Source organism: Myodes glareolus, chromosome 17 (assembly GCF_982192425.1).
Source record: "Myodes glareolus chromosome 17, mMyoGla1.1, whole genome shotgun sequence".
NCBI classification, from domain to species: Eukaryota; Metazoa; Chordata; class Mammalia; order Rodentia; family Cricetidae; genus Myodes; species Myodes glareolus.
This window is the reverse complement of record NC_142042.1, coordinates 20,971,387-20,983,982: the sequence shown is the minus strand read 5'-3', so window position 1 is coordinate 20,983,982 and position 12,596 is coordinate 20,971,387. Positions and strand designations below refer to the sequence as shown.

The window sequence follows — 12,596 nt, the reverse complement described above, 5'->3', positions numbered from 1 at the left end:
ATACCCCCTCCAACACCATACCTCCCCCAACAAGGCCACACCTCCTTCAACAAGACCACAATTCCTAATTGTGCCTTTCTCTATGAGCCTATGGGGGCCATTTTCATTCAAATCACCATACATTTATTAATTGCACATAATATTGGGTTGTTGTAAAGAGGCCGCTTGTTTTGTTCCTGGCTGCTCAGCCCGGAAATAATCACACAGAAACTATATTAATTAAATCACTGCTTGGCCCATTAGCTCTAGCTTCTTATTGACTAACTCTTATATTAATTTAACCCATTTCTATTAATCTGTATATCACCATGTGGCTGTGGCTTACCCGGTAAAGTTTCCAGTGTCAGTCTCCAGTGGCTCCATGGCTCCTCTCTGACTCTGCCCTTCTTTCTCCCAGCATACAGCCTAGCTTTCCCTGCCTAGTCCTGTTCTTCCCTGCCATAGGCTTAAAGCAGTTCTTTATTCATTAACCAATAAAAGCAACAGTAGACAGAAGGACCTCCCACACCATTCCCCCTTTTCTGTTTAAACAAAAAGGAAGGCTTTAGCTTTAACATAGTAAAATTACATAACATAACAAAACAGTTACCAAGCAAGAATTACAGTTATATCTATTTTATCTTTTATCATACCTAAGGAAAACTATAACTATATATGTTGGTTTAGCTTTGCAGTCCCCAGAATCAAATGTCTCCCTGCAGTCAAAAAATTCAAAAATAACATAATAATATATATAATCTAGACTCTCTGTGAATTTTCCATCTTTACTTGGCTTGTTTTTAGTCTATTACTTTTTCTACAAGTTTAATATTTATTTTGTTATCTTTGCTTCTTTAACCTATGTCTGTCTGTACTCTGTCTCATTAAAGTCTTTGTTTTTTTTTAATTTATTTATTATATATACCACATTCTGCCTCCATGTATGTCTGCAGGTCAGAAGAGGGCACCAGATCTCATTACAGATGGCTGTGAGCCACCATGTGGTTGCTGGGAATTGAACTCAGGACCTCTGGAAGAGCAGTCAGTGCTCTTAACCTCTGAGCCATCTCTCCAGCCCAAGTCTTTGTTTTTTTAAAAAAAATATTTGCTTCTTTTTATAACTCTCTGTACCCTTTTTTTCTCTTTCCCAAGCCTACTTGCATTTATCTAACAACGTGACAAATTTAGAGGCCTGAATCTGTTTTTATTGTGTATCTATAAGCCTTTTCTGACCAGGACGGCTTCTTAAAATGCTAACCACTTCTTAAAAACTTAAGCTGCATCATTGCTAGGGGTAATACAGAATTTTCTGCTTGCCCTACTTAGTCTAGCATGGTGGAGCTGCTAGCCACCTCTGAGAGCCATGCACACTGCCCCACTTCCAGGCACACAGCCGGTCCAAGTTGCCATGAAGCAAGCCGCAGCGCACTGCTCACAAACCCCATCCAAATACTTGGCCTCCCAAAAGACATGCTGGCAGAATGGCCCAGAAAGCTGGCATTTCAAAATGGCAGCTTTTTTTTTTTCCTGCTACCACTGAATCAGGAAAACCCCTCCTAAAGGAGCCTCAGTGTGCCACCAGCAAGTAAAGCCCATTTGGAATAAGAAAATGCAGTTAAACTTTGTCTTTTAGTGTCTAGAATTCCTTTGCAAGCCTTTTCAGGTTTTAAGTGGATTTTAGTTGGTCATGTGGGCACCAATTTGTACATTTAATACATGTATATAAAGTATTTTGATCATATTCACCTCCCAGTACCACCGTGCTCTCCTCACACTCCTGCTGATTCCTCCCTCTTTTCTTCCCAGTTGTCTTCCTGTTTTCATCTCTCATTCTTCTCTCTCTCTCTCTCTCTCTCTCTCTCTCTCTCTCTCTCTCTCTCTCTCTCTCTCTCTCTTGTGTTTAACTAGGGTAGCTTTTGGGAGCATGGGTATGTACAGGCACATGGGCATCTTTGTACCGGTTCTGTAAACCACTAAAGAAAATCTTCCTTTTCCCCTCAGCAACTACTAACTGCAGATAGCTGTAGGGTCCCATGATGCCCTCCCCCTGCCAACTGTTAACTGGGTAGAGATCCTTGGAGAGGGGTGAGGCCTTCCTACTGCTCCATGCAAGAGTACTGATGACCCAGCGTTGTGAAGATCTTGCAGATCACAACCACTGTGATTCCAGAGCCTCAGTGATGTCATTCCGGGTGGACATCGTTCCACAACCCTCCAGCCTTTCCAGCTCTTCATTCCTTTCAGTCTCCCCAAGCTTGGGAGGGGATGGTGGGAATGCCCCAATGGGGTGGAGCCTTCAGCACTGTCACTCACAGTCACAGTCTGCAGAAACCACCACCCACCGCAAACGGGAACTTTCTGTTCAAGCTGGCTTAGACAAGTGTTTAAAGACACGCTTATTGTGTCCATTTAGCAAAACAATAGCCTAGCTTCTCCAGTTGGGCCTATGTTCTCAAAGCCTCAGGGTTTTGACCAGGTTTAAAATACCAGGTGTGAATTCTTTCCTGTGGAGTAGACCTCAAGTTCAATCAGAAAGTGGTTAGTTACTCCATAACAACCATGGCGCTGTTGTATAATGGGCACATACTGCTTAGCAGGGTAGAAGACAAGCACCCAGCATCCACAGCTGATGATAGTTTTCCAACAGTCTGTGTCGCTCCTTTTGTAATTATGAAGGCTGTCTGGGAAGGAGAAGGCGTCCAGCTTTGCCAGTTTGATTCTCCTATGACCAGACCATGTAATGTGTTCAGCCGTAAGGTCTTATCTAATTCTCCCAGGCAAAATTGTGGTTATTTTTCAAGTTGTGTGGGGGCAGTATTTGCGTATATGTGGGGGACTGCTGTATTTTCCAGTTTTTTCCCCAAGTGTGAAAACACACACAGTCCTGGCACTTAGGGCGTTGCTGCAGAAGGAGCACAAGTTCGAGGCCAGCTTGGGCTATATCCTGAAATCTGTTCTCATGAAGTAAAAGAAAGTGGAGGAAGAGGGAGAGGAGGATTTTTATTTTAATTTGTGTCTTTATTTGGGGGAGTGGTTTTTTGAGACAGGGTTTCTCTATGTACTGATGTCTGTCCTGGAACTAGCTCTGTAGATCAGGCTGGCCTTGAACTCATCCACCTGCCTCTGCCTCCTGAGTGCTGGGATTAAAGGTGTGTGCCACCACCCAGCTTAATTTGTGTTCTTAACTGTTGGAATTATCATAAACCACACAGAGCCATGGGAAGCCCTGGTTTCAGGTGATATTTTAGAAAAGGCTGAGAAGTTATCCCAGTACCTTAGCTGCTGGGCTCTGGAGTAAAGGGGAGGGACTCTGGGAGGAGATGGCAGGGCTCTAGCCTTATTCCCTGTTGGTGCTGGTTTTGTGTGCTAAGTCACAGTAAAGTTATATATAAAGAAAAAGCCTGATGAGGTGGTGGTGCACACCTTTAATCATAACACTCAGAGGCAAAGTCAGGAGGACATCCAAATTCAAGGCCAGCATGGTCTACATACTGACCTTTAGGATAGCCAGGTCTGTGTAGAGACCCTGTTCAAAAATTTTTTTTAAAAGAGAAAGTCCTAGTGAAATGGTTTATAGGAATTGTACTTGGTTCTTTCTTTAAAGTCAGTTCAGAGAAATTTTTATATATATATATATATATATATATATATATATGAATTCTCTAAAGTGTTATTTAAATTTAATCAACTAAGGTAATGTAAATTGTTAACTAACGAATATTTTGTATACAGAAACAGATATGCAGTATGCTGCTAAAGTGTACCGTGATGAGCGGCTGCGGAGGAAGGCGGATGCTCTAAGCATGGACAACTGCAAAGAGCTGGAGCGGCTGACCAGTCTCTACAAGGGGGGATAGGCCGGAAGTCCCGCCTACTCCTTCCCATGTACTCTGTCTTTTCTGTACATTTCATTTCGCCGTGAAGCCGAAGAAGATTTGATTAAAGACTAAGCTGAGTAGTTGACTCCTGAGATCTTGGACTGTTAATGACCTACTGGCGCATTCAGTAGTAAGAGCGGACAACTAACTATTTTAGTATGCTTCTGCACATCCTGTCCCTTTGAAATCTTACATGCTTCCTTCCGATGTCTGGAGAGGATTCTCACACCTGTAGCGTTGCCAGCTGTAGTGATTCTTCATTATTCCTTTGCCATGTAAATATTTTTAGAATCATTTTGTGTATATATGAATGCTTGCCTTTTATTTAAATTATTTTAGCGTTTAGCTCCATGAGGCGCTCCGTTTGGGCTGATGGAATGAATGTTTATGACACAGTACCATTTTCCATTAGATATTTGGGTGAGTGAAGTTTAAACAATGAAACTTTTTCAAAAAGAAAAGACAAAACTTTATGTAAAAGCTTATAACAGTGTAGAAGGAATTGACATTTTTAACATTGTTCTTATATTCCAGAATATGTAATGAGATAAATGAACTGGTATATACTATCAGTATGCTCTTTAGTTTTATGAATTGCTAAGCCATACATAGGAACAAAATGCTATAAGATAGATTTTAAAGAAAATATGATGATAAATATTATGCTAAATGAGTTTTCAATGGTAAGTTGCAATTATGACATTCACAATTCTGGTAATTAAAAGTTAGCCCCAAATGTTCATTTATATATCTTTCAAGGCTACTAAAGCTTATGAAACAAAAGATGAACTTTCTTCCCATGGAAATTCAATTTCATGGATATAACTGAAGCAGGACCCCAAAGCAAATGGATTCTTCTACAAATACGTAATAAGAACAAAATGACCACTAACACCCAGCTATGTGCCTTTCCAACTGCTGCTGGCTTACCTGACAGAGCATGCTCTGTTGGGCCGCACGCGGCCTTGCGCAGAGGTCGAGCAGCAGCTGGAGCTCATCTGAGCTAAGCTCACCTGTCCCAGGCAACTCATCAGATCTTTAGACTCAGCTTCTTCTAACTCTATCTGTATTACACGGTGGGAAAACACAGCTGGGACTTGAAGTTTTGGTGCTTTCTGGGTTTGAAACGATTTCTGGTCTTCTATGTTTAACGATAGTGATGGCGTCATGGTTTTGCTTCATACAGGTAAGGAATTACAAACATAGTTTTGGTAGTTTGTTGTCCTATCCCGTCCTCCCCCTGTCTTTCGCAATCCCTTGCTCAAGAACGAAAATGTTAGGTAGAGAGACTTTGTGGTTTTGCTTACGGATTCTTTTCTAAATATTGCTGTTTTATCATCTGTCTGTCTTGAAAATGGTCTCTTGTGTTCTGTTGTCAGAGTCTTCAGTAGAATCACCTGATTGTAATTACACACATGGTTTTAGGTGTCTGGACAGCCCCACCATGCCTAGAAATGGGACCTTTAACAAGAGGAGTGCCACAAAGAAAATGTCATCCTGAAGTTCTCACACCATACATTTAATATAAAACTATTAAAGCGCTGCATGTCTAGTCATCCTTTGTAAGAGTCTTTTACTCAACATCATCCATATTTCTTTCACTCTCTAAAGTAGAATCTTGACTTTTCTAGATTCCGAGGAACACCTTCAAAGGACCATGTACCACAGTGGCTGCATCTACCTCCTCAGTATGTGTCTGTCCATGGCTTCTTCTCCATGCTCTCACGAAGGCCGAGGGCTTGACGTAGGCATCACTGCTCTTCGCTTGTGATAAACTGGGGTTGAGTTTTATACTAATGTCACATTCACAATTCCAGGGCACTCTGGGCCTTGTTCTCAGCCTTCCAAGTTCTGTTCTGCTTCCTTCAGCAAACTTCCTGTCTGATGATTAGCCTGAATTAGTAGTTTAGTTCATGTGAATGGCTCCCTAAAGTTGCATGCCTCTAAACATAGCTGTTTATATTTTTCTACTTCTCTTTCATTCAAATCTTCTTCAGCTCTCATTTCAGCATTCAGTTTGCAGATTTCTGAATTACATCTAACCATTATTATTTCTTTAATTTCTTTGTATTTCCTTCACCTTTTGACCTTGTTCTCTGGAAGATGATAAGACTTAGTGCTTCTCTTCCCAGAGTCCTCTGGTCCTTGAGGAGGCTGCCATGCTGCTTTTGTGATGCGTTTTGTGCTTGCTCAGTGTTTCACTTTCTTTCTGTATTTTGGGTCTCACTATGTAGCTCTGGCTGGTTGGAACTCTCAGTGTAGACCAGGCTGGCCTGGAACTCACAGAGATTGGCCTGTGCCCCACCCCCACCCATGCTGGGATTAATGGAATGAGCTCCCATACCTGGTAATAAAGTGGGCCTTTTTTTTGTTTGTTTTCTTTTGATTTTTGTTTTGTTTGTTTGGTTTTTGAGACAGTGTTTCTCTGTGTAGCCCTGGCTGCTCTTTAGACCAGGCTGAATCTCTGTAGACAGAGATCCACCTGTCTCTGCCTCCCGAGTGTGGGGATTAAAGGCTTGCACCACCACCACCTGGCTATAATGTGTATTTTCATTCAGAAGAATACATAGTTTTCCATTTCCCATGAAGATCATGGCTCTCATGTTTAACATAGGCATTGAAATATCCATTTCAAAATTCTCTTGTTTTTAATGATCTGTGACAACTAAATTCTTAAGTTTCTTGTTCATGTAAGTCCTTTGCTCTTCATTGTAATAGTTTCTTAAGTCCAGCACACTTTTGTAGTCTTATTTCGTCTATGTTTGATCTGAAAATGGCGTGTTGTACAAACTATTTCAACTCAGTCACTTCCTTAGTTGTCCCTTTGGTCTCCAGCCAGATTTGCACTGATTGTCCCAGTCTGTTCAGCTTTCTGCCTTGCTCTGTTAGCACGGCCTTTAACCTGGAACATTCATCTGCAAGCTTGTGAGGGCTTCAACCGCTGGTTATTCCTGTGGTTCTTGCGACTGTTCGAAATTGTTTTATTATAAATTTTATTTATTCTTCTGTTTATGTTGTGTGTGTGTGTGTGTGTGTGTGTGCGCGCGCGTGTGTGCGCGTGCGCGCACCAAGGTGCACATGTAGAGGTCAGAGAACACCCTGCAGGAGTTAGTTCTCTTCTTACGCCTTGTTCAGCTCTGTGGATTGAACTGGGGTCCTCAGACTTGTGCAGGCTGTATTTTATCACTGAGCCATCCCAGCAGCCCTCAGATTCTCTTTTCTATCTTAATTCCATAGGCGGTGTCTTCAGAGACTCCAGCCTCATCATGCTATAGCTCTTTCACCTCGGCGACTAGGTTTAAGTTTTTCATTTTCTCTCTTTTTTCAAAAGCTGTATTTTACTAGTGCATATTAGTTACATATGGCAATGGGTTTCATTGTGACATGTTCATACACATGAATAATACATTCCATCATCTCCCCCCCCCCCATGTTCCTCTCTCCTTCAGTCTTTTGTTGGGGTTTTCATTATGGTTGCATGTAGAGAATAGGTGAGGGGTTATTTACAGGAACATAGACACATTACCAGTGCCTGCAACCCTGAAGGGAACATCTCCCTCCCTCATCAACCACTAACTGCCTATAGATAGATAGATGCTCAGGGCAGGGTGTAACCTCTTGAGCGACCCCCCCCCCCCGCCCCCCACGCAATGGGATGTGGATAGGCCCGACCTTATAGAGACCATGTGCAGAATCACAGTGTGATAACTGTGTCATGGCCAGAAAGCAGTGTTCCGGAACACATCGCCACTTCTCGCGTTACTTCCAGCCCCTGCTCTTCAGTGTTCTCTGAGCCTCAGAGTGGGCAGTGCAGGTGTCCCCTTATGCTGAGCACTCAGTAGTCACGTCTCATTACTGTGACCATTATGAGCTCCGAAGTCACCTCTGCCCACCACAGAAATCAGTTTGTCTGACCAAAGCTGGCGCTAGCCCTCACCCGCGAGCACAATAACAGTTTGCTGTCTTTGCATTTTAGTGGAAACCTGCCGTTGGAAAGTTCTGTCTCCACCTCCATGTGGCCCGTGAGCCTCATGGTTTTACGTTTGCTTGACTTCCCCGATTTACTTCCCACTTTTTTTTTCTTCAAAGGAGTTCACTGTGCCTACTTTCTGTTTCTGTTTGCCTTTCATTGAATTAAACCATATAGAAACGTCGTGAATTTTCATGTCGTCCTTGCACAGGGGGCATGCTCTTCTCCATACTGTTCTGCCGTTAATACATGTGCTGCAGAAGTGAGCACACGCCACAGAATTTTAAATATTCTCTTGAGCCTGTAGAATAAGTCACTTAAAATATAGCGAGCGTTCTAATTAACTTTGAAAGCTTGTATCTCAGAAATTTGTAGGAACTTGAATGAAAATCTTTAAGCTATTTTTCCTGTTTCAGTGGGAAATTTACATTAATGTGATAGAATTTACACAAACCAAACCTACTTAAATCCCATCCTTAAAGGGGTAGAGAAGATAGGTCGGATTGAGAGACACTAACACAGCATCGAGTCACACATGGCTTCGGACAGTATTGTTTCCGGTTCTTTGCTGCATCCCATCATTTTTATGACACTATGGGTTAGATTAAACAGAACTTGGAATTAGCTGTGGGCATGGCTGACTGACTGACTGGTATCTTAAGCTACATATAAAGTGTATAAGCAAAGACTGAATTGTTAACGATGCCTGAATTGTGGAAGGAAATAGTTGGTGGCTTTGAATTTAACTTCATGTGTATTTAGATGACGTGAGCTGAGAGATTTTTTTTTTTTTTGCGTGCTTGCTACTCACGCTGTGATACAAAGCCCGATATTTTCCTGCCTTGTAGCTACATGACGTTTCACAATTTCATTTGCTCATCTTTACCCAGCAGCTCTTTACCTTTGCATATTAACTAGGGAGTTTGGGAGAGGTAGTTACACTGTTAGTAATTGACGCTTTATCTCTTTACATACAGAGAAGCATGCACACACGCTCATCCACACTCTGGGAGGAAGGAACACCGCACCTTCCCCCCTTTCATTCCCTTCTTCCTGAATCCACTAACATTAGTTATTTAGTTATCTTGAAGTCTTAGGATTTTTTTTTTGACCAAATAGGCTAACTGAACATTGAGAAACCTCAAGATTTCCATCTAAGAAGTGAAAACAACATTTTGAGACCTGATTGCATTTGAGTGCATGGTCATTTCATAACCACTACATGCTTATTCATGATTGTCAAGTAGTTGATAAGGAAAATCAAGGTCCTTACAGTATATAGGATGTCTCTGTGTGCGTGCATGTGCTCATGTGCACGGGAGTGTGAAAGTACTCAGTTTTGTTCAGCTCAGGTGTTCCCAAGAACAGGAATGTGGAATGCTTGCCCTTGACTTCAAATGCACTTTTATGCTGAATTTTTCTTGCTGTTCAAACTTTTACACTGATATGTAAAGTAAATGAGTTTTTACTCTCTTTATCTTTATTAGTAACATTGAATGCAGCTATTTCACACATGATACAGTTGTTGCTGTGTTCTGAGAGGTTTAATTTTATCCTGCTTTTTAAAGCGGTGAAATGATGACTGGTGGGTCCGAGGGCCGCATGAGCCATCCTTTCAATTAGGCAAGTCTTATAACAAAGGACCAAGTGGTTTAAAGAGAAATGAGTGTCTTTGCTTAGCTTCCCCACTTGACGCTTGAGCTTAGTTCTGGATGTCTTACTATCTGTCTTTTTATCGAGTGAGGCGAACTGAAAGGAAACCCATAACATTTTTTTTTATTATCTACATAGAAAGTGTATGAAAATGAACATCCTGAATTTTAATTCATGAGATCGCTAAAAACTTTTGTCTGCTAGCCATATCAGAATAGGTGGAGTCTTTAAAATTCTCTGTAAACCAATGAAAATAAAGGAGAAACCTGACAGTAACCTCTACGTTTTGTTTTTCTATAGATCCAGTTTTCCATTACAAGTAGAAGTCAGGCGTGGTAGCTCATACACGTCGTCCCAATACTTAAACCACGAAGTGAGGTAGGGGATTTATGGACTTGAGGCTAGCCTGGGTATCTTGTCAGACTGTTTCAACTACAGTAAGAAACAGAAACAAAAGCAGAAAGAACCAGGTTATTGAAGCAATTCTTGCACAACCTTTAATAATCTGGTCGGCTTCACAGTCCTGAAGTCAGGCTCCCTGTTTGGTTTCACTTCTATAAAACAGATACTTTCATATAAGTGGAAACATTTTTTTCCTCAAAGCAATGATTCAAAACATGCTCCTTATATTAAGGATTATGTAACCACATTTTTGTAAATGCCCGCTGTGTAACTTTTTCCTATTACGTGATTCTTTTTCAATTAATTTGATCTTCTGCTGGTATAGGGGCCAATAGATCTGTGAATATTCTGTGGGTGTGTCCATGTATAAGTGTATATATAATGTATATATATTCCAGCTAATACCTCAGATGTGTGATTGTTTAATAAATACCATACTGGTTGCACAGAGCAGGGCTTCCATTAGCAGTAGGTTCTTATTTCAAAATTTGATCATAAGTGAAGAGGATTTCATTGATGTGAATCCTTTCAGTTTATGTCCATGTTTTAATGCAGATTCCCAATTTAAGGCCCATGCATCAAGCAAAATTGTATCTTTCTGAGTCCGGTAACCCAGAAGTGGTCCTTGAAGTGTCCTAGTTTAGAAGTTATTAAAACTCGGGGTGACTGCTTGCTGAAATGTCTAGTAACTGCATAGAGGCAACAGACACCTGATGCAAGTGCCAGCAAGATTCTGCTTAGCCCTCCAGTGGTACAGTGGACATTGGAAGGGACTTTTGAGTGACATTACATAACATTTTCACATTACCTTCAGAATGAATTGGTATTTATAATTTATTTATATTAAAAAGTGCTTTATTTTTTGTCTTTAGGTTGCTATGTGAAACTTTCCACTTAAAGTTCTTGTTTGTTTGTTTTGTTTTGTTTTGTTTTTCTTTAAAGCTGCAGGTCATTTCCAGGGTGTGATACAGATTTTCAAGGTCTGGTGAGATTTGAATGGAAGCCTTGTGTTAGGAAAATGAAGTACTAATTGGTAAAGGAGAGCTTCATAGTGCATTCAAGATCACATAATTAGGTTTAAAAATGAAAGGTCTGATTTGTAAAAATTTAATGTTATATCAGACTTATCTAAGATTTCCTGTGAGAACTTAAGCTGCTTTTGATTTTTAATGAATGTTGTAATGAATGATTTATGAATTTTTGTCTTTCAGTCTGTAATTTATCTCAACATATTAATAAAAAGAAGGGATGTTCTCACCATAAGAGGCTTGTCTTCATTATATTTTATTCTTTTGTTTTTTGAGACAGAGTCTCACTCTGTAGCTCTTGCTGTCCTGGAACTCACCCTGTAGACCAGACTGGCCTTGAACTCACAGAGATCTGCCTGCCTCTGCCACTCGAGTGCTGGGATTAAAGGCATGCGCCACCACCTACTGCATATTTTGTGGTCTTCATGTGTTCATTCTTTCATTCATTCAATCATTCAATAAATGTATAAATCCCTGCTGTATTACAGGTCATGAGCTGAGAGCTGGGAATTATTCACTGATCAAGACAAAGCTCTAAATGTAAATTTAATCAATAAAATATTGTCAAGGAAATTAATGTAGTTTTAATCTTGATACATGTGAGAGGATCACAAAGGACAATGGGAACATTTACCTAGAGCACCTGAACTGTCCTGGAAAGGTCAAGGAAGATTACACCGAGAAGTAAACTTAAGCTGAAACCAGAAAGGTGAAAAAGGAGCAAGGGGAAATACTAGAGAGAAACCTCACACGGTGTGTGCCAACTGTGCCATCATGATTCATGGCAGCTTAGGTTGCCTGCACGAGGTCAAGCCAGTCAACATTCTAGCATGGAGTGGGGAGGGGTTCATGGGCCCTAACTGAGGAGTTATGGACAGTTGATGGCTTCTGAAAGAGGGGGGTGTCAGTTTTCTGTAAGGGTGGTCCCATGTAGGTTGACTGTGCTCCATTGGATAGTCCCACAGACCCAGGAGTATTTGAACAGCACAAACTGGACTTGATAGATTATTGGGAAAGGGGAAAAAGGACGCCATGTTTGGGGATATGAAGATGGGGGTGGACCTTGGAGGAGTTGAGTCTTACCAGAATACACTGTATGAAATTCCCAAAGAATAAAAGCACTAAAACTTTATGGAAATGAGAACAAACTTATGGGATGATTTAGTATAAAGTAGGTAGAGACTTAAGATAGGGCCCTAATCTTCAGAAGACGATATACAAATCATGGTGATGATATTACACCTCAAGTCAGTTCTCAAAAACCTTAGATCTTTAAGGAGGGAGTCATAGGATCCGATTTGGGTTTCTAGAGTATCATTTTGGTTCTTCTTTGGAGGCTACGACGATATATTCCTAGCAACTTGCTGAGCACCTGGTCATATGCACACTTTCAGCGGCTTTGTTTGCATTATTAAGTGGCGGTGTAGCTTGTGTCTTCAGTATCTCTCAATGGTTTACTTGAACACGTATCCCCCATCTTGATGTGCCAAATGTGAAGTAATGGAACCAATTAGTCGTGAAAAGAAACTTCTAATAATGAGCCCAAACTAAGTTGCCTATTAAGCTGATAATAAGCTTAACACAGATGGATACTGATTTGGTCTCATTGACGAGAAGTGAGGGCTTCAATAAAGAACTGAAAAATGGACATGTGAGTCATTGTTAGAGAAAACAGGGTGCAAGCAA

At 40.9% G+C, this 12,596-nt stretch overlaps 1 protein-coding gene and 1 non-coding gene across 3 annotated transcripts in view; one reads left to right on the top strand and one right to left on the bottom strand.

Annotated features, from left to right (window-relative positions):
• Positions 1 to 11,145, top strand: part of Dnajb14 (DnaJ heat shock protein family (Hsp40) member B14) — a 49,491-nt gene extending 38,346 nt beyond the window's left edge. For both annotated transcript variants that reach the window (XM_085677659.2, XM_085677660.2), the window contains one exon: positions 3,712 to 11,145. In XM_085677659.2, coding sequence (XP_085533785.1) covers positions 3,712 to 3,836 — 125 coding nt within the window. In that variant the 3' untranslated portion in view covers positions 3,837 to 11,145. The remainder of the gene's footprint in view (positions 1 to 3,711) is intronic.
• On the bottom strand, positions 7,994 to 8,097 carry LOC125414869 (U6 spliceosomal RNA). Its single transcript, XR_007236427.1, has one exon. It is a non-coding gene; the product is annotated as a U6 spliceosomal RNA (small nuclear RNA).
• Positions 11,146 to 12,596: the final 1,451 nt, after the last annotated feature.